Source organism: Manacus candei, unplaced genomic scaffold (assembly GCF_025592945.1).
Source record: "Manacus candei isolate 608988 ecotype Guabito, Panama unplaced genomic scaffold, ASM2559294v1 h1tg000127l, whole genome shotgun sequence".
Classification (NCBI taxonomy): domain Eukaryota; kingdom Metazoa; phylum Chordata; class Aves; order Passeriformes; family Pipridae; genus Manacus; species Manacus candei.
The window spans coordinates 728,706-750,184 of NW_026138175.1; the positions used below are offsets into that span (position 1 = coordinate 728,706).

The 21,479-nt window shown below is 49.9% G+C and overlaps 2 protein-coding genes and 1 long non-coding RNA gene across 3 annotated transcripts; 1 reads left to right on the forward strand and 2 right to left on the reverse strand.

The window, feature by feature from the left end:
- Nucleotides 1–1,034: 1,034 nt before the first annotated feature.
- On the reverse strand, nucleotides 1,035–3,551 carry YRDC (yrdC N6-threonylcarbamoyltransferase domain containing). Its single transcript, XM_051770960.1, has 6 exons — nucleotides 3,434–3,551; nucleotides 3,082–3,277; nucleotides 2,776–2,890; nucleotides 2,341–2,460; nucleotides 2,023–2,165; nucleotides 1,035–1,705 (listed from the first exon to the last, which is right to left on the reverse strand). The coding sequence occupies exons 1-6, from the start codon at nucleotides 3,549–3,551 to the stop codon at nucleotides 1,642–1,644; spliced, it is 756 nt and encodes a 251-aa protein (XP_051626920.1). The 3' UTR covers nucleotides 1,035–1,641.
- Nucleotides 3,552–3,606: 55 nt separating this feature from the next.
- Nucleotides 3,607–4,161, forward strand: LOC127462393 (uncharacterized). The gene is made up of 2 exons (XR_007900435.1): nucleotides 3,607–3,682; nucleotides 3,785–4,161. It is a non-coding gene; the product is annotated as an uncharacterized LOC127462393 (long non-coding RNA).
- Nucleotides 4,162–5,239: 1,078 nt separating this feature from the next.
- Nucleotides 5,240–21,414, reverse strand: MTF1 (metal regulatory transcription factor 1). Its single transcript, XM_051770933.1, has 11 exons — nucleotides 21,323–21,414; nucleotides 20,618–21,082; nucleotides 16,364–16,602; nucleotides 15,118–15,249; nucleotides 14,548–14,621; nucleotides 13,887–14,020; nucleotides 13,259–13,336; nucleotides 12,497–12,599; nucleotides 11,396–11,943; nucleotides 10,513–10,579; nucleotides 5,240–10,416 (listed from the first exon to the last, which is right to left on the reverse strand). The coding sequence occupies exons 2-11, from the start codon at nucleotides 21,029–21,031 to the stop codon at nucleotides 10,022–10,024; spliced, it is 2,184 nt and encodes a 727-aa protein (XP_051626893.1). The 5' UTR covers nucleotides 21,032–21,082; nucleotides 21,323–21,414; the 3' UTR covers nucleotides 5,240–10,021.
- Nucleotides 21,415–21,479: the final 65 nt, after the last annotated feature.

Genomic DNA, 21,479 nt, shown 5'->3' on the forward strand with positions numbered 1-21,479 from the left:
CACCACATCCTCACAGTCACTGGGTGTACCAAGAACACCCGAATAAGCAACAAAGCCCAGGTTTGCTCCGTGCTGGCACATTCCAGAGGTGCTGACATCCCCTGACACTGACACACAAGCTGGTCACTTCAGCTGGTGCCAAGCACGTCACGCTGACAGCACAGCAGCTTGCAGACAGCCAGAAGCCAGAGGAAAGAGGAAATTTATAGTGCCTGCAGTTCCTGCAAGGGAATGGGGGCACCAGCCCATTCACCCATGCCTGATGTGTAGCTCATCCTCGATGCTGGTGGCACAAATAAAGCTGTCACTTGCAGGGACACTGAACATGAGCAGCAGGGAATGAGCCGTGAGCACCAGCTGAGATGCTGACATGTTTGGCCAGTTTTCTGCCCACCAAGGCTGCTCACAAAGGTCACACCAAGTTGTGGCAGAGAGATGCTGCTTCAGGCACCCTGGAGCAGACCCCAGAGCCAGCCCCGTTCAGGCAAGGCTGCTCTGCCTCAGGGCTGTGCCTCATCTGGGGGACCATCACCCCCATCGTGCTGTCAATGCTGCAGGGACAGGCAGGCAGGGCAGAGGATCCTCTGCAGGCAAAAGGAAGTGACCCCTCTTATTCCCCTCAGACCCTACAGCCCACGGAATACCTGATTGGGAAAGGTAAGAGCAGAGATGTGGAAGCACCCAGAGACCCCTCAAGCACATGTTCTGCAGACAACAGCACCTCACCCAGCCTGGTGCTTCAGGGATTTTACAGTAGAAGCTCCAGACAGGGAATTAATGTGAAGAGATGACTTTGGGGTCAGCTCTGTGTGCAGTACATGTCCATCAGCAGCACCCGAGACAGCCACTCACAAACAATGACACAAAACCCCTCTGTGGGCCTCAGACACTGGGAAAAACCATCCCAGATGGGCAGCACTGGGGACCCAGGTGGAGCCGTCCCATCCCAGTACAGGAGCCCAGCTCCACACCCCACACTGCCTGCTCCTTGCTTCCCAATGACTTTTCAATGACTAATAAATACCAGCACGCACTTTCATCCATTCCCTGTTTACTTCAGCTGTTTCAGGGCAAACTCAAGAGAGGGAATTCCACATTTAAACAAAGGAAGATCATCGTGCCAAGAGTTCATTTCATTCTCTGCATTAGGAAGAACCAGGTTGTTCTGAGCAGCTCCAGGTTACCTGAATATTGTGAATTTTCAGAAGCACTGGAAGTATCATCTCAGTTGTAGCTTTTGATCACATTTAGAACAGAGAAAAGCAACCAGAGAACCTCACAGCTGTAACACCCTGAAAGCTCCAAACCCCTCCATCCCACATTTGCTTTCCTTACAGTGCAGATGCAACAACTACAAACATGGAATGAGCGCTCAGGGAGGGGGGGCAGACAGGGCCTTCCCCACCCCATCAGTCCAACATTCCAGTCATTGTATTCACAAAGCCTAATTGGGATAACAGAACAGACGTTTGGGAATGGTACAGCAGCACAAAGAGCTCAAAAGGACTTTTTAATTTTTTTAAATCTTTTGTTTATTTACCTTGACATAACCCATTGACCTTATTAAACAAGGCCACAAACACCCACTTCTGAGTGCACAGGCACATGGTGCCCAGCTCCATCAGCTCCCAGTCCCAAGGGTTAGGAAGATTCCGGTACCAAGCCATACTTCTGCCTCAGGATTTCAACTGTGGGTGTCAGTGCACTGTGGGGAGAACCAGAACTGTCAAAACAAAAGGTCTGGAGGATTAAACTGCATTTCTGGGGAAGATCAGTGAGACACGGGACTGCACTTAGAATCAAACAGAACATGAACTCCAGAAACTACTAGAGTTTCACACAGAAGCTGTGAGAAAGGGAAATTTGGAGAGCTCTTTAGGATTTCTGAGTGTGCTGGTAATTAAGTTAAACAACATTAACAGGAACGTAGAACTGCTGTGGGAAACAAAGTAAAGCATGACCCAGCCTCACTCAAAAGCTTCATTTCATTTGAAGCACAGATAAAGGCCCAGCAGTGCTCACCAGCCAGGACGGATGATGGAGAACTTCCCTGACACAGATAAGTCAACCACAGTCGACCCCAAGCGACATTCTGAGCTCCAGATGTCTCCTATGGGGCCTCCATCGATGATCAAGGACAACTGAGGCCACAGGTCCTGGAATTCCTGCAAGAGAGCTGTGGGTAACAGTCCTGACAGTGCTTTGTGAGTATCATTAAAAAAAAAAAAATAGCAACAGATCATCCCTTGGTTTATTGCTAAAGCTGAGTTCAACTGTGAGAGAGCCTGGGGCTCTGCCAAAGTGCCCCAGTGACGTCCCTGAGGGGCAGAAGAGCCTCACCGACACGGTCAGGGTGCTGCCCTGGGAGCTGATGTTGGCGCTTGTCAAAGCCAGTGGTCCCGAGCAGGCACGTGCCAGGTCCCTCATGAAGGAGTGGTCTGGAATACGAACACCAACCAGCTGCAGGGAAGGAGACAAGGGTTTTACACACAGAAACTGGTTTTGATTTCGCATTGCCTAAAGCCCTCTTGGCTTAAAGCTGATGCTCTAGAGAATTGATACTTTTACACCTGCTGAACCAGCAATAGCACAAGACCTAAGTCAGGCCCTAACGCTGAGTTATGCCGTGTCTACATCAGTCCTGGGGAGCAGGACCAGCACAGGGGCCAGCTTTGGGGATGGGTAAGGACAAACAGAACAGCAATACAAGGAGGTAGAACAAAACCAGCCCACTGCCTCCCAAGCCTCGAGATCCATCCTGTAGCCAAGACCTACTGATGTGAAAGGATTCAAGTCTTTATTCAGTTCTTCTGAACGCTGCAGGACGAGCGTCACCGGTCCTGGGAGCAGGTCCCGCAGCAGCTCGTCCGGCACGTTCACGCGGCAGTACCTGCAGGGCAGAGGCAGCGGGGTCAGGGCGCGCACGGCGGGGCTGGGGCAGCTCCGGCACGGCCCTTCCCTCCCTTCCACGGCGCTCCGCGGGCAGAGGCGGCCGCTCCCCCCGGGCTCTCGGGGCAGCCCTACCCTGCGGACGGGGCTCGGCACCGACCGGGGGCTCCGGACCCCGCGGGCCCCGCGCACCTGTAGAGCCGCTCCACGTCCCCGAGGCAGATGGCGAGCGGCTTCGCGCCGTTCCGCCCCTTCAGGCTGTAGATGCTGCGCACGGCGGCCGAGTCCTGGGCCAGGCAGGCCACGCCGTACACCGTGTCCGTGGGCACCGCCACCAGCCCGCCCGCCTGCAGCGCGCCGGCCGCGGCCGCCACCGCCTCCCTCCAGCCTGCGCGACACCGGGGGGTCAGCGGAGCGACCCGGCACCCGCCGCCGCCGCCGCGCGGGGCCTCCGCTCCCGCGGCCCGGCCCGGCCCAGCTCGGCCCGGCCTCCCTTGTTCCCCCCCTGCCCAGCCGCCTCCCTCGGCCGATTCCCCGCGCGCACCGTGCGGGTCGGGCCCGGCCGCGCCGCCGGGCGGCAGCGGCACGAGGCGAGCCCGGCCCAGCCCCGGCCCCGCCGCTCCCTCCGCCGCCCGCGCCAGAGCCCGCGCCGCCCGCGCCATGCGGGCACTTCCGAGCGCGGCGCCGGGAGACAACGCAAGAGCCGGGGCGGGGCGGGCCCGGCCCTCCCATGGCCACCGGCGGGCAGCGGGAGCCCCGCGCGGGCGGGATGGAGGCGGCGGGAGAGCGGCGGGTGCGGAGGGGACCGGGGTGACGGGGGAGCGCCGGGGGTACCGGGGCAGAGCGGGGGGCCGGGGGTGCCGTGACCGCCGTCCCCCGCCGTGTTTCCCTGCAGGTTCCGGAGGAGCCGCGGAGGCTGCGGGAGCTGCTGGAGCTGCGGCAGCGGCAGCTGCGGTCCCGCATCGCCGCCTGCGAGGAGCTGACGGCGGCGATGACCGCGCTGCGGGCGGCGCTGGGCCCGGGCCCGGGGGCCGCAGGGCCCTGAAGAGCCCCGGGAGCCGCAGGGCCCTGAAGAGCCCCGGGAGCCGCAGGGCCCTGAAGAGCCCCGGGAGATCGAGGCCTCGCCGAGGGACCGAGGGCTCTGCTCGGCCTGGGGCTCCGGGAGTGCCCGGGCGGTGCCAGGGGAGCCCAGGGACCGGTAACGGCGGCACCGCCGCAGCCTTGGAGCCTTTGCTGGTGCCTCATCGCATTAAATGTACGCTTTGAAATAAGGCGGGACGGGCCTGGTCTGTATCGCCCCGTGTGCCCGCGCTCGGGACCGGCCGGAGCCCAGCTCGAGGGGCTGCAGACACAAACCCTGTGCTGGTCTGTGGCAGCTGTTCGGTCCCTGCCGACAGCGACGTCCTGGAGCCAGAGAAGCACGACCTGAGGAGGAACCAGCTCCGGGGACCAGGCTGGAGGGGGGGGTGGGACCCAACTCCCACCCGCACCCCAGGGCACCGGAGAGGGGGAAGCTGGTGAAGGCCAGTGCTGGGAGAGGGAGGAGGCTGTAAAGGCAAATGCTGCCTTTTAGGGTTGGAATTCCACATCCCCCATGTCTTCCAAAGGGGGCAGGGCAGGATGCTCACACTCATCTCCCACAGAATACTCTCAGGAAAAACTATTATAACACAGTATTTAAATAAGCATTTAATTAGGATTCCATTAGTATTAATATTGCTTTCAATTCCAAAAAGGTTAATTTCCACTTCTTTGCAGATATTTCAAAGTACAATATTAACTTCATACAAAATGAGCAATTAAGCAAACACCATTATTTCACATTCTTCAAAAAATACAAATTCATATTTACTCTTTTTTGGGTTTTGGAGATGCTCTTCCTTTGGAAGTACTGTACCTGTAACTAACATCTTCACATTGCTCAATGTAAGCACGTTTGTTCCCATGTTTCAGAGTTAAATAAATTCCTTTATTACATTACACACATTCTTGAGAAACTGGGGTTTAGTTCAGCCACCTCCAAGGCCCCGGGGTGGAACCAGGCTGGGTTTTGCCAGCACTGGGTCAGGGGAGGCAGAACAAAGCAGGGTCAGCCTGAGCAGTGGAAGGACAAGAGTCACAAACCAGGAACACCAGCAACTGCAACTACAGCACTGCAAACACACCCTCAAGTCTGCTGAAAAAAGTTATGTGAAAAAAAAAATCTCAAAATTTTCAGAAAAAGTAGAAACTGCATTTATTTGAGAAAGTGTACACTGCATAATGAACCAAATTTTGGCCAGCTTGCACACCACCACAGCACAGGGTGGGGTTTTCAACTAGTTCCAAGAACACACACACTCAGACTATGTACACTACTACATAAATATCCAGTTTAATTTGCATTTCTCAGTGCAGACACAGAATCCAACTTCTAGAACATGTGATAGAACCCAAGACAAGACACAAAAAAGTTAAAAGTTCAGCCCTGTCCATGAGTATCGACTACAGATAACATTTATAAAAACTTGACATTGCTTCCAAAATATGTTACGGAAAAAGTAGTGTACAATTAAAAACTCTGCAGTCAGAAATTTATAGGGTTTATTAAAGACATGCTCTTCTTCTTTGTCTTACAGTCCAAACTGACTCCAGCAGTTCTGCCCAGCTAGCTCAGATCACTCATGCCAAGAAGTTTTCACCCACAGATCTCAATTCATTTCACAGAGACAACTCCCCTGTCCTCATTTCACAGGCAGGTTCCGTGCCTTGCCCGGTGTCTCCCGGCCAGAAGCAGAGGCGAGAATGTGACACCAGGTCCCGTCTGCTCTGCCCCACTGCCCTGGCTGCCTCAACTCAGGAACCAAGCCAGGGACAGCTGCTCATCCCCAATCACCTGAGGACAACCACCCTCAGCTCAGCCTCCCCCAGGCTCCACACCGACGGCTGGTCGCTGGCTCTGGCTCCCAGCCCGGGTCATCCTGGAGCAGGAGTGCTGTGAACAGCTCACAGCATTGCTGCAGGTCAAGGACAATATTGTGGATGGCTGTGGCCATGCCACCCCCAGGAATAAGGCAGTAACAGGACATCAGAAACCATCTTGAAGACAAATTTCAAAGGTGCAACATGCCTGTTTGAGAGCAGCTTGTCACTTGTGTTCCCACGTGGGTGGCAAACCGAGGACAGGGGAGGAAGGACACAGTGAGGGACACAGCGTGTCCAACAGGAGTGACAAGCAGCCCCCAGAAAGCGTGAGAGAAAAGGCTGATGAAGCACAGTGCTCTCAGTGGGGTATTTGCATAGATTGGACGTTTACTAACGATGCATAATTTGTCTGGGGCATGGGGGAAGGGCAGCACGGCACCAACCACACCTGTTCTGTCAGACAGACACACACAGACCACATGGGACAAGAATCTTTAGCTACAGGTATTGCACCAAGTTAAGTGCTCATCTTTGCACACCCCTGTTAACTTTTACTCAGAGCAAAAAATAAACTTTGTGAAAGTATATACAAAAGAAATTGCAGCAATTGGGTTAAAGATAAAATAACCTAAAGTGCATTTTAGATACCAGTATGAGGTTCTGCGAACTAGTCTTCCTGGGCACACTCAGCCTTACACAAGTGCCCAACTCGTACTTTGTTCAATGTAATTCAGTACCAGCATTCAATCAGTGCTGATTTTCCATCTCTCCACCACCTACAAGCATGAAAAGCAACTCCTCCAGCTTTCAGATGCACGCCAAGTCTGCTCACCCAAGTTCCTGCTCGGCTGTCAGAGCTACCAACGCTGGTAACTTGACCCCCTCTACATGTTTAAGCTTCTGCACCCACCTAGAAATTGTGTGTGACCAAGTAAATCCCCACTAGCACAAACCAGCAAAAACCTTTAACACAGGTGACCCAGAGCAGTGCAGTTTTGCTCTCTGACTGACAATTGAAGGGGTTCATGCAGATTTTGCAGAGGTGGGCACGCTGTTCTGGGAGGCTCTGGCTTATTAATAGGACACACCCCTTTCCTGGAATCCAACATCTCACCAAATCTGCAAGGGCAGAAACTTTCCCCTTTATTAACCATGTTATTGTGAATATGCTACATGCTGGGGCAAAAAGGGGAAGACATGAAATTTTCTGGCCTTGTGGAATCTCAGGGCTTTGCTGCAGCTGCCCTTGGATCTCCTCCCATCCCAGCACAACACCAACACCCCGGAGCATAACATCTGATCACACAGCACTGGGGATAATGCAAATGTGAAAACATCTCAGACACACGCCACACCAACACTCTGGAAAGCAGACCAATGAGAAACAACAAAAGCACACACCTGTACAACACAGCTGGGTGGGTGCACAACCCGTGCACTCACAGAATCACACGCTCCTGCCTCAGTACAATCTCTAACCAGTTCCACCTGAATTACAGCCTGCCTGATGCACCTAAAAGAGGGCAGTGGCAAACCCAATGCACCAAAGAGTCAGCAGGACACAGTGCTTTTCCTGGAACATACCAAAAGAAAACAGTAGCTGTGAAGACAAACAGCAGACACTGACCCCAGACACTGCTGCCCATCTCTGCAGCTCCACATTGAGTTTCCCAGTTCAGAGACTTTGGTAGTTTCTTCTACTCATTTCTGTCACAAAAGAGTTCCTGAAGATGCTCTCTGGTCCAACCAAGAGTGTTTTAGGTGGACTAAGTCACAAGTAGGAAAAGTAAAAACGCCACCCTGAAGGCTGCAAAGGCTCAGAAGAGGTTGCTAAATCCGCCAGCTGTCACAGTGCAGGCCACATCTGGGACACTTGTCCCCATCAGAGAAAACCCCACAACTCCAGGGGAATCTCCACACTCCCGCATCAGCAGTCTCCCACAGGCACACTCATCCCATACCCACTCATCCTCGAACAGCACTGCTGCACTGTGCCAAAGGAGAGGCATGAGGCCACAGTGAGGGGCACCAGAAGGACCCCTACACAGCTTCAGGCGCTCCTCACCCCTCTTCTAAGTGGAGCTCTGTGCACGAGAGCTGGCAGGAGACTCACCCCTGCGAGGAAAGTCCCAGCCATGCAGGCTTGGGACTATTTTTTTTTGTGTTCAAAGCAGTTCTTGGTACCTGCAACCCAACTGCAGCACAAAACGAAGGAGAAAAGCAAAGGGGCCTATGCCTTGCTGCCCTCCAGAGATTGCCATTACAGGAACAAAACACAAAATGCTTTGTTAACCTGTGTTTCATGGATAAAACCCTTGTTGCTGCAGGACCCAGAGTGAGAGCCCTGCAGAGCACTGCCACACCTCCAGAGGAAACACCACCAGTGCCTCTGGTGCCCCCGAGTTTGTCCCTGCGATTGCCAACACCGAGCTCTGCCCTAGCACAGCCACACGGCGCGTCCTGGCCACGAAGCACTCCTGGCACAGCTGCTCACCCTCACGGGACACGGCTTTACCCTTCTGCACTGGACTGGAAGCAAGTTGTCCAAGAGGGGAAGTTCCCTTCAGCCCCTTTCCACCCATGCTGGAGCAGCACATTCCCAAGGGATGTGCTGAAGCCACTGTCCCACCTCAGCGGTGACAGTGGTGTCCTCAGGCTACACAGAGGAGTTAAACACCTGCTGATCACCCAGCAGCACTCACAGGGTTCTCCCACACAGGTACAGAGAGCAGCTCTGATCAAACACAAAGAGTGAAACATCTCTATCCACTACAGTTTGCATTCCTAAGTTGAGTGCAGGGACACTCCCCACTAATTGGCTTACAGTCATTATCTTTGTATCTCACTAACAACACTGTAAACTGAATAAAACCTATTTAATATTCTTCCTTTAACACAAGAAGACTGACAGCCAAAGCCAGAAAGATGGATGAAACACTATAAAATTACATCTTTTAAAATAATGCAGCATAAATAAACCATTTAGAATGAGACTGCATTTATTGCAACATTACAGGCTTTTTGGTGGAAGGGGGGGTTTGGATTTGATTTACCCTGAGTAGGTTAGAATATAGACTCTCAGTTTGATATGAAAAACTACTCTGTTGCGTAACATCTTTTAGTCAAGAAATAGCCCCGTTGCAGAAAAAGCTGGCATTGCAGTAGGCTGGAGACAGAGTCAGGCAGAAATTATATAGCTCACCAGAAAAAAAGGAAGCATTTATGGACAGCTGGAGGACAGACTCACTGAATTAAAAATTAATTTATGTTGAATCTTTCTGAAAATTTTCCTAGAGTTGTTCTTCACAAAATATGAGAGTAACCAGCAAAGGCACCGTGCTTCTGATTCAACAGTCCTGGGGTTGGGATGATGACTTGTTGCTGAACAGAGCCAAAGAAATCAAAAGAGCAGCAGGCACCAACCTGACCACACCTGGGACTCACTGCACCCTTCGAAGACAGGCACAGAAGACAGACTCTGGAGCCGGAGGCAGCAGCAGCTCTGACAGCACTGCCGTGTGTGACACGGTGTCTGCAACACACTTGAGTCCTAATGGATTAAATGAACAGATCTAACAGGGGAACAAGGTACTTGTGCCCTGCCAAAATAAACTCCCCTGAAGTTCCTGCAGGCTTTAGTAACAGCATTAGTACAGCAAACCCAGGCACCAGCTCCCCATCAGGGATGTGACAATTGCATTCCAATCACATTGCAGATAAATCCTCTCCCACAGCAATGCCATTTCCTCCCCCAGCAGTCTCCTTTCCTGGGCTCCCCTTTAGTGCATGGTTAGTATAGACATGAGAGACAGGAGAAAATTATAGACCCAAGAGGTTGTAACAAAGACCCACTTGCTGCCAGTACCTTAATCCCAAACATAAGTGATGTGCAATTGGAGACAAACTAACCCCCCTTTTCCTTTTTAAAATGTTTTTGCACACGAGTAATCTTCTGTGTTCACATATGACAAGCAAAAGTGACAGACAGTGCAGCCAAAATAGTTCATATATAACTTAGATTTTTCTTTCTTTTTCTTTTTTTTACCTTTTTTTTCTTAGATAGAATCTCGAAGGTGGATGTACCTGGGATGTGACTAAGATGCCACCTGTGAAGCAGAAATAAGCCACAAAACTTCCAGCGAGGAAGGAATAAGAATCAATCCTTCAATTTCTGCTTCTAAGGAGAAGGGTTTTATCCTCCAGGTGCAAAGGAAAATCTGGAACATCTTCACTTAGAGAAGCTGCTATTCAAACCAATTTCTTCCTCACCTTGTAGTAGTGCTTCAATTGGAATTATATTAGATGGGGTTTCAGGGCTTTGGAGGGACAGGAAGTCCGATACATCCATGGCACTTAATGTTTCAGTCTGGGAGTCTGAAGGGTTAACTATCTGACTGCTCTGCCCACAGGAAGGAGGAGCGGAGGAGGAAGGAAAGGTCTGAGGCTGCAGCTGGGGTGCTGGCTGCTCCAAAGCTTTTGAATCAGGTGAGGAACATTCTTTCTTAACAGTGGCAGTGGCTTTGTCCTTGGCAGAGTCTCGGCAGGCACACTGGCACTGGCAGGCCTCCTCCTGCTTTATAATAATGACAGGAACGCTGAGACCAATCTGCTGAACAGGGTTTCCTGAAGGTGAAACAAAGACGAAACACAATGGAACTACATACTTTCACAGCAGGGAGACAAAGCAGCTTTGTTAAATTACCTCAGTGTCATGCTTACCTGTGTTGCCAGCTACTGGTAATGCAGTGGTAAAAAACACCTTTTCTACTACTTTTGGAACTTGTGGCTTTAAGGAAAAAAAAGAAAAACAAGAAAAATCTGTGAATCGACTCCAATCAAATTTCTATTGATCAAATTCTAAACAGCTATACACATATTCCAAAGAGAACACACAGGAGAACTGGACTAGGTTCTGGCTATCCCAAAGTACTGCTTCAGTGACCCTAAAGTTGGGGAGTAACATCCCCTGTGCTATGTGCTTGCTAACGCAGCTTGTGAGTTTTGACAACTGACTGACTGAATTCTTAAACGCTGCTGTACTTGCAGCCACTTGAGTCCACCTGCACCTGAGAGCCTGAAGTGACACCAGTATTGTCAAAGACAAAACCCTTGAAGTCCCAGCTATCCAGAGTTACTGGAGAACCAGAAACATTCTCTTCTCAAAAAAAAAAAAATCATTACCTTTATCAGGGTAAATTAGGCAAAGACAGAGATTACAAAATGCCTAAAGACAACCTTTACAGTCTTTTCCGTTTTTATGTGTCAAAAGTAACTGATCAAGTCTCCCATACATCCTCAGGTTGGGTGTTGCCCTGTCCTGAATAAACCAAGCTGATACCTGCCAGCAGAAGCCCAATACGGGGGGAAAGAAGAAAGAAAGATTTTTCTGCAGCCTGGGTTTTTCTGTGCTCTATTTGTTTCTCTGTCTGTTCCAGGGGCTGCACTGGTGACATGTTTCTACACGTTAACATGACAAGCATTATACAACACTGCATCCTGGGGTTTATCTTAGAGTTACAGGTTTGACCTCCTCCCTTTTCAAAAGCAAGGGCTCTAGGAGGGATGGTTCCAGCTGTTCCAAAGCTGTGCTGGATGTACTGACCATTTGTTCTTGGCTTTGTGGGGAACCAGTGGCACCATTCAGGATCCATTGTAAGTTCTGCTCTCCCATGACAATGCTAGACTGCAGAATGGCGGTGCTCGGAGAAGGAGTAATGGTTATAGTGGGGTTACTGGTCAGAACGGGGTTGGCACCCACAGGCACAGTCTGAACCACAGCTGGCAGGGGCTCACTCGGGGCTGTCGGGGCAGGAGCCCCAGCAACCACTGACAGTCCCTGCACGATGGGCTGCGGCGGCGGCTGGGTGTGCTGCAGGAAGTCTTGGTGACTGGCTGCAAACTGTGTGCTGTGAGGAACAGGCACTTCTGGGGATTGTAAAACAGTTGCAGGGTTCCCAAATGCAGGCTGTGAGCTGGGTGCTATGGAGGAGGGAGCAGCAGGTGCTGCTGAGGCTTGCAGTGCTGACTGCGCGGGCTCGGAGAGGCCGAGCTGCAGGACCAGGGGGAGGGACAAGGACGCCGCGTCTCCTGCCGGGGGCGGGACCGCAGCAACCGAGTCCGTGTCGCCGTTAAACCCTTCAATCAAGGCAGCTGCCAAGAAAGAAACAGAAAAAATACAAATACATCAGTTCTCATAAGGTCTGAATAAACAGCTTTTTCAATGAACTTATCAGCTAATTGATGGATTTTTGCCAAATAATGCATTACCATGTTCCCATCTTCAGACTAGTGCTCAAAAGCAACCCTAGACAGTGAAAGTTGTCAGTATGTGTCAGTTCAAGCAGCCAGTACCAGTGAGCCCTACACACGGCCTGACAGCCTCATCAGCTCTCTCTGAGAAGCTTTGTATCAGCCTGGTCGTGAAGCGACGTCAAGAGAGAGCCTTGAAAACAGGCTGGTGTGGCAGTTTGAGAGCTCCAATGCCAGCACCGCAGGACAACATGGTGGTCACCTCCCCTGTCACTGAGTGCCACGCAGTCTGTGCACACTGTGTACCCAACACTAACAAATTTCAATACTGAAGTTAAAGTTCTTTTTGCTTCTTAGAGTTACACTAAGCTTCAGTCTGAAATGCTGAATTCAGTACATGCATGCAGAGCTGTCAAAAATTTTTCTCTTACAGCAGTGCAGATACAACTGGTACCTGTCTGCTGAGAGTCATCCTGATTTGCAGTGTGGTCTGGGCTCTGAAACATAGACTCAAAGATGCTTGCTGGTGAGATTGTGCTGAGGTCCTGTCCATGTGTCTGCCAAATAGAACACAAAAGAGGAAGACATCAGACCATGTTATATCTCAGGCCTCCCATAAACTCTGCAAAAACCCCAGTCAAGCAGTGTGTATATGTCAGAAACACTTCTCCAATGAACCAGCCACTTTCAGGTAAGGCAACATATTTTACTTACCTGCTGTAAAATGACATCTAGTTTTTATTACCCATAATCAAATTTACCAACCTAATGAATAAATCTTTACAAAAATAAATTAACTCCTTCAAAAGTAAAATATATTCCTCTGCATCCACACTTAGTTTAACCCTTATTTCTTGTAGTACTCGGTCAAAAACAGACATTAATTTGTTCTTGGCTGCTTGTGGAACCTTTTCTGGAGCAGGAAAAGAGTAGCTCAACTTAGATTGCATCCTGGACTATGCAGTTCTAGTCACCCACACTGCTCAAGGAACAGTACATATACAAGAGCTGCACCCTGCTCCCACAAAATGACGTGCATTTAATTTTCCCCTATGTAAAACTTAAGCCCGGTGAACAGTTATCAAGAAGCAAGAGCATTATTATGGTAAAATCAGATGCAGAGCCTTCAACAACAGGTTGAACTAAGCACTGCACATTCTGGAGGAAAAAAGCAAAACTCAAATGAGGATGAGGCAACTCCAGGACAGTAACTCACTGGATTAGAGTTCTCCCGCAATTCTGAATCTGTTGATATGAGGCTTAAATCACTCAGACAAAGTGAGTGGCTTGTATCCTGTGAAAAAGAAAAGGCCAATTTGAATTACATATTAAAAGAATAATGTCAGAAACATTTTAAATTACTTCTTAGAGTCTATACAACTCCGCCTACATAGAATTTTTTTACCTATATGGGAAACCAGGACTCAGTTCTAAAACCAAAGGAGCAAGATTTCTAAACAAAGGATATTTAGTAGCTCTCAAGAATTCTTAAAATCTCTGTCACATTACTTCCAAAAAGTCATATAACCTAGAATTTTAAATTAACACAGGAACTAATCAGCCTATAGAAAATGAAAAAATTAAACCTTCACAGTTAGTATCTGTTCTGCTTCACACGCTTATCCCACAGTACTGATTCCAACCAAAGCACACACAAGGAGAGCAGGCTGATGGATACAGCTGCCCACGGGCACACATGGCAAAGTGAGGACTTACAATTCCCTTTGAAAACCCCAGTCTTAAATGTTATAACTTTGGAACAAGCTGCAGATCAAATGATGTCTTCCCCAGGATATGGTTTATATCTACCTAACAGAAAAGCACTAGGCAGAAGTGCTACTGACCTCAGACACGTTGTTATTGGGAAGTGCATTATAGGTATGTCCCTTCTCATGACCTTTCATGTGACTCTTGAGACTGTACTGGGTACTGAAAGTCTTCTCACAACCATTGCTGGGACAGAAGAAGGGTTTCTCCCCTACAGACAGCACAAAAACCATGTAACAGACTTACAGACATCCTATCAGACACACATTTTTATAGCACCCAGGAGAGCAATCATATTTCACACAAACATGATGTTTAATGCACCTTCATGCATTCAGCATTTCTGGAGGTGAAGGCTTCCATTTCACCATGAGAACTGTCACACAACACAACGTTTGTTATGCCTCATTACTGACACATTTGTGAAACACCTTCATTAAACTCAAGACCTGCCAAGCATAAATATAACTGCATAAACTGAATATTTGGATTGGCCTGACGCAGGTGCAGGAGTTTGCACTTGGCTTTCTTAAACTCATGAGGTTCACATGGGCACACTCCTCCAGCCTGCAAAGGTCCCCCTGGATGCCATCCCCTCCCTTATCCATGTCACCTGAGTCACTCACTTGGTGTCATCCCCATATTATATGTAACTACAAATTCATATTAGGATTCATAGTGTTAGTATAAACCGAATGAGCTCAATTAAAGAAAATAAATAAAACCCTTAGGACTTACCAGTATGTGTCCTAACATGTGTTTTGAGGTGGTGGCTTGCAGCAAAAGCCTTCCCACAGCCATCATGCTCACACCTGAATGAGGCATCACAGGAGAGTCAGCATCAGCCTACTTTGATGCATTAGCTACAACCTTAGATCATGTTTTGCATAGTCCCAGGACTCTGAAAAGCAGGCCCAAAGCTAAGTTGTGTTAGCAACCAAGTATCTCCCAGCAGCTGCTGTGCATGCCACACAGACCGGAGCAGGGTTCTGAGCAGGACTTTAAAATCCAAGTATGAAGTCAGCATTTGGGAGGCCTCCTCACAGAATACACTTACATTGCATCACAGCAGAGAGCAGCAATGTGTTTCAAAAGATGCTCATTGTGGCACACAATATTTTACATTTAAAAAAATACCTTGACTATTCTCATCTTTTAGGACAGTCTGCACCCACAGGCAGTTGTGGGAGCTCAAGAACAAACACGCTCCAGTGCCAGCCAGCCACCCTCACTCATGTCTCATGAGAACACCTTTCCATTCAGAGCCTTTTGGCCCAAAGAAGCCAGAATTGCTACCCAGCAACTCACCGAAATGGCTTTTCTCCTGTGTGTGTTCGAATGTGCTTCCTCAGGTCACTGTGCGTTGTGAAGTATTTGCTGCAGCCCTCTGATTCACAGTTAAATGTTTTCCCTGTGTGAAGCCTTTGATGTGCTTTCAACCTAAAAAACATGCCAAAAAAATCCCTCTTAGGACTGCTAGGATGAGACAGCCCTGGCCTGAGGCAAGCAAGCCATTCCTTCAAATGTACAGGACAGGATCAAAGGCTTAACATATCCTGAGCAGAAGGTAACAAGCTCATGAAAGTGACTGCTATCAGTTCCAAAGTCCTCCAGCAAGTCTGAGAATCCCTTGTGTTCATGCACCATCCTCAGTGCTATTGGAATATAAAGAAGCTAACCATGCCACCACAGTTCTGCCATCCTACTCTTGGGACAACATTGCCATATTTGAAGCGTTTATATTCATACCTGTACCTGGAAGAAGCAAAACAATTCTATTTAGACACAAACACAAAGTAGATGCAACTTGCGGAACAGCAACAGTCACACCTACCAGAGCCTTCCCACCACACCGTGTGTTGAACACCCTCTCACCTGCACCATGTTGAACACCCCTCCTCTGTACAGTGTTGAACACCCTCTCACCTGTACCATGTTGAACACCCCTCCTCTGTACAGTGTTGAACACCCTCTCACCTATACAGTGTGTTGAACACCCCTCCTCTGTACAGTGTTGAACACCCTCTCACCTGTACAGTGTGTTGAACACCCCTCCTCTGTACAGTGTTGAACACCCTCTCACCTGTACAGTGTGTTGAACACCCCTCCTCTGTACAGTGTTGAACACCCTCTCACCTGTACAGTGTTGAACACCCCTCCTCTGTACAGTGTTGAACACCCTCTCACCTGTACAGTGTGTTGAACACCCCTCCTCTGTACAGTGTTGAACACCCTCTCACCTGTACAGTGTTGAACACCCCTCCTCTGTACAGTGTTGAACACCCTCTCACCTGTACAGTGTGTTGAACACCCCTCCTCTGTACAGTGTTGAACACCCTCTCACCTGTACAGTGTTGAACACCCCTCCTCTGTACAGTGTTGAACACCCTCTCACCTGTACAGTGTGTTGAACACCCCTCCTCTGTACAGTGTTGAACACCCTCTCACCTGTACAGTGTGTTGAACACCCCTCCTCTGTACAGTGTTGAACACCCTCTCACCTGTACAGTGTGTTGAACACCCCTCCTCTGTACGGTGTTGAACACCCTCTCACCTGTACAGTGTGTTGAACGCCTTCTCACAGCCCTGCACGTCACACTCGAATGGCTTCTCCTTGGTGTGCACTCGAACGTGGATCTTGAGGCTGTAGGAGGTGAGGAAGGCCTTGCCACAGCCCTCCTGGTTGCACACGAAGGTGTACTCCCCGCGGTGGGTTTTCTGGTGCGTGCGCAGGTTGCCGGCGGTGCTGTAGGTGCGGGGACAGCCCTCAAAGGTGCACTGGTAGCGCTTCACCTGAGGGCAAAACGCTGCAGTGCTTAATAATTTTTAATCATTTCTCGAACCCAGACAGGGTAGAACTGCAGTCAGACATCAAAGACAACGCAACAGATTTTGACCCCAAAGCCCAGGAAAAAAATTTATTGCTGTTTAATTCCCAGATAACAACGTTACTGCTGCACTCTGTGAGGAAGGAGTGGCACACAGGAAAGCAGTTGGCCCTGCAGAACAGGAATCTAACAGAAGGGGAAAAAGGAAAAACAGAATTCAAAAGGTTTCTAGCTCAAAATCTGATAAAATAGTTGGAAAGGACATTCAGGGGCTATCAAACCTGCCCACTACCCCCTGTAGCCCCTGCAATTCCACTCAGGTGTTCCTAGCAGAGCTACTTATTTGTGGAGAATGGAGACAAGGGAAAATGCACTGTCACAACCCTCAAAACCACTGCCTTGTGTGCTGGATTCCCATCAGCACCTTGAATGAGAAACACAGTTTTCACCATCTCTCATGGTCTAACCACCAGTCCATTTATTACTTCAATTTATTCCAAAACCAGACCTCATTGAGTTATGCTCTTCCTTTCTGTGGTCACTGAAACAGTGAGTGCCTGAAGTGTACCAGATCAAACCAGGTGCTTTTCACCCAAAGACTGGTGCCATAGATTTCCCAGCCAGCCATTGAGATTCCCAGGACAGTTTCATATCAAACTAGATTTGGTACCTCTCCCCCTTCTGCAACAGGCACAAGGGACCATGTAGAACCTTCCAGCGTGCAAGTGGTAACACCTAATGAAAGTTCATCCTCTCTTGTGAAGCAGAACGAATATGTCACCTGATCTGCCTGAATAAATTTATCCTCACCATTGACTATCAGACCAATTTGACTGTTGCAATTCAGAAACCTCAACATCTAAAAGTGATTGAGGAGCCCAAGAAAGGACTTAGCAAGTCGCACTAGGCATAATTTGGGTTCTAGACAACTCTCCAAAAATAAAGAGGAATAGTTTCCCAGTTATTTCCGAGTGGTTTTGTAGGAGACAAAACTGCTAGCAGGACCCCTTTAAGAAAACTCTATAAAAGCTGAGCAATCTTTCATGTATCTCAATCTGTGGTCTCTTGTTGCTCCTACAACAGGCTGGTATCCACCTTAACCTTCCCTCAATAAAACCTTCATATTTGGAGAATGTTAAAGCAGGTGGGACATACAAAGGACCATTACACAAGGCACAGAAATACTGTAATGTGCTGCGTTTGGCTGGGGTGGAGTTAATTTTCTTCACAGTATGGGGTATGTTCTGGATTTGTGCTGAACACAGGGCTGATAACACAGAGATGGATTTTTTTTTTTTTTAGTGCTTCTCATTCTGCCCTGCCAGCAAGGGGCTAGGGGTGCACAGGGAGTGAGGAGGGGACACAGCCGGGACAGCTGACCCCAACTGTTCCAGGAATATCCCAGACCACGTGATGTCATGCTCAGTATGGAGCTGGGGAAGGAGAGGGAAGGGGGGACATTTTGTGCTCCTGAGTCTCCGTTAGGCATGCCAGAGCCCTGCTGTCCTGGGCATGGCTGAGCTCCTGCCTGCCAGGGGAAGTGGGGAATTTATCCCTTTGCGGTTTTATCTGGTCACTCAGCACCTTTAGATGCACCATACAGAGAAGGAAACAACAATTTCATTGTAAAGCAACTGGCCCTTAATTTATAGTTTAAATCAGGAAGAAGTTACCCATAAATGCCCAAGCACTACAGCACAGTTACAAGACAATTAGGAAGTTTGGCTTTGCTGAGTCAGCCACAACACGGGAGCCCAGACCAGTAACACAACAAGGTCAGAAAGCATGTGGTACTGGATGAGGAGGGGTACATTATCCTCCCCAGGATCACCAGATCCAGTACAATTTCTGTATCAGTACTGATGGAAATGTTCCCTGTTAAAACTTTAAGGTAGTTGGAAATTAACACTTTACAGGACATCGTCCACAGTACTTGCCATGGTACAAAAGGGATTGGACAAAGGCAGGAACTGAAAATCAAGGGAGAGGTCTGTTAAGCTTTCTAGGTGTTTACAGTTAGGTCTAGAAGGAAATGAGGAATATTAGTTACAGATTAAGGGTTTGGTTCCCAGCTGTCAATGCCCATATGTACAGGAAGACAGTTTCATGGCCTCAACTCTGACAAAGGCCTTGCAGTGCTCCCCCTCCCTCAAGGGCCAAACCTTCATTTCACAACCCCCCTGAGCACACCACAGGCAGCAGCAACAGCACCACCACATTCTGAGCAAAACAAACCTTTCTGTGAAGCACGTGAAGCATTTAATTCTCTTCTCACAGTAGCACATCAAATAAGCACTTATTATACATCCAAAATCATCAGAGACTGGTTTGAAAGCCTTGTAGGTGCAGCAGCAAGAGCTCCAGGCTGTCTCAACACCCAGGCACAACAGCAAACAAACAAGGCAGCACAGGCCAAGCCCCGGACAGCAAGACAGGGACCAGGTGCTTCAAGGCCAAAGGCTGCAGCTTTTGGCCAGGGACAGTGAGCTGCTGCCTCTGCCAGGGGCACAGGGGACGCTGAAGAGCCATAATCCAGCATTTACCTCAGAAACAGGAACTTGTGCAATACCCAAAAGTACTAGGGAAACCTGACACCCTTGACCAAAGTCTACATTAACTGCTTAGTTTGCCTTTAACTCCTCCCGAGCTTACAACATTCCCCCTAAATGGCTGATTTTTCTGTGTCGTCATTGAAAAAGAGTTAATGAATTTGAAATACAAAACTGTAATCACATCTGTTCTTAGCAACAGAATTACAGTGAGAGATGTACAATAAAACAAAAAGAAGTTAATTTAATTGCACATGCAGCCATTGACCCTGTTTAGCTGCCACCCCCTGCTCTGGGTTCCACAGAGGAGAGAAAGTACCGACATGACAGACAGAGAAAGTGAAACACTTGAGCAGCTGCAGCAGCTGCTGACATGGGTAACTGACAAAAGGAGACTCAAATGGGCTTGCTGAACATGCCTCAGTCCACAAGTTCCCCAGCTGCAGAGCTGACCCCGGCCAGCCCCATTTCCTCACCACAGTAACGGTGGCTCCGGGCTGATGGGAATCACTCAGTGGGCAGAGCCAGGGCTCAGGGGCAGAGCCAGGGCTCAGGGGCACAGCCAGGGCTCGGTGCTGCAGCTCTCTCACTCTCAGTGTTGGTTACACAATGCTGCTATCACTGACAGTGGCACAAATATATGGACACATCGGCCCTTGCCTAACTCAGAAGGGCCAAAAAAGGAGAACAAAGCTGTCCCTATGCTGGTGTCACAGTCAACTTTGCTATGCAAGAACCCCAGGAGAAGCCCTCACCACTGTGTGTGCAGGGAAAATTCATCAGGAAAACAGAATTAAGAGTAAACTCCATTTTAACTGTGTAAGCTGACCCGAACTTTCAAAATACAACAGATGGCAGCTTAAAGCTTCCCTTATCCTCCTCTCTCAGTTTCCCAGTGAGTGACAAAATAAAACTACAAGCAATTTAAAGTTTGGCATCTCAAGTTTGGTACTCCAGCTCCCACCAATGGCCTGGTCCTTAACTGTGACCTGGATGTGCTTCTCTGGAGAACGTGGCCAACCCCAGAGTAACAGAGCTCAGAGTACTTCAGTTACCTCTGAACCCACAAAACAATGACCCAACCAGAAGAAAACCAGAAGATCACTAAAATCACACCACTGACTTGTGTCAGTGCCACACCCTCCTGCCATCCAGTGTCACACAGTGGTGCCTCCTGGCAGGTTCCCAGGTGGAGTCAGAGGGAAAAGGGACAGCCTTGGCAGCTCTGCTGGGACACGGTTCTGCCCAGCACATAGAGCAGATTCAGTGGAGGGCAATTCACTCCACTACACAAAAACCTTGGAGAACAAGCAGAACTCTGCCTGTCCCCAGGCAAACAGCTCTGGAAAAACACCTTTTCAAACCCTTTAGGTCACGAGGTGAAAACCACTGACAAGAAGCACAAATCCCAGATCACACTTAGCTACTCACTTCCTTGAGCTTGGTTTCTGGGCATTCAGATTGCAGAGTGAGGGTTGCTCCTTCGATGTTCCTGGGCATGGGAGTTGACCCAGGATTTATTGTTAGATGAATCTGATCTGGAGAAATAATGTGTTGCACATAACCCTGGGACATTCCTTCATGATCTGCTATTAAGTGAAATCCTTCTTCGTGACCCTCTGGTAAAAAAGGCAAGTGATCACCACACTGTCCTTCATCCTCCTCCTCCTCCAGCACGCTGTGGTCCTGCTCGATGAGCACAGTTGTCCTGTCATAGACCGTCCCGGAGGAGGAGGACACCAGCCCGTTTTTGTCAGCAAACCTCATCATATTGTCATCCTGGGCCAGGTCGTCCTCCTCCACCTCATAGTAGATGACGTTGCCCTCGGGGCTGTTCTCGCCCATGGCTCCGCGCCTCTCTCCGCGCTACCGGGAGCTCCGGCCACAACGGCTCATCTGCAACGCAAGGACGGGCGGGTGGTCAGGCGGCTCCGCCGGCCAGGGCCCGGCTCCGCTCGCGGGCGCAGCCCCGGGGCGGGCAGTGGCGGCGGGGCCGGGTCGGCCTGAGCGCCGCGGGCCCGCCCCAAGCGCGGCGCTGCCCCCGCCAGGCCCGGCCGCGCGCAGAGCCGCTCCCGTGCCCCGCCTGGGCCCCTGCGCCCCGGTCGATTCGGTTCCCCTCGGTTCCCCCCCGCTCACCGGGCGCCGGCGGCCGCTCCCTCCCCGCCCCAGCGGCACCATGATCGCGCCGCTCACTTCCGCTTCCGGCCGCGCGCCGCCCACCGGGAGCGCCGCGCCCGCCGCAGGGGCTCATGGGAAGGTGGCGGGCACGGCGCGGCGCCACCTGGGAGCGGGA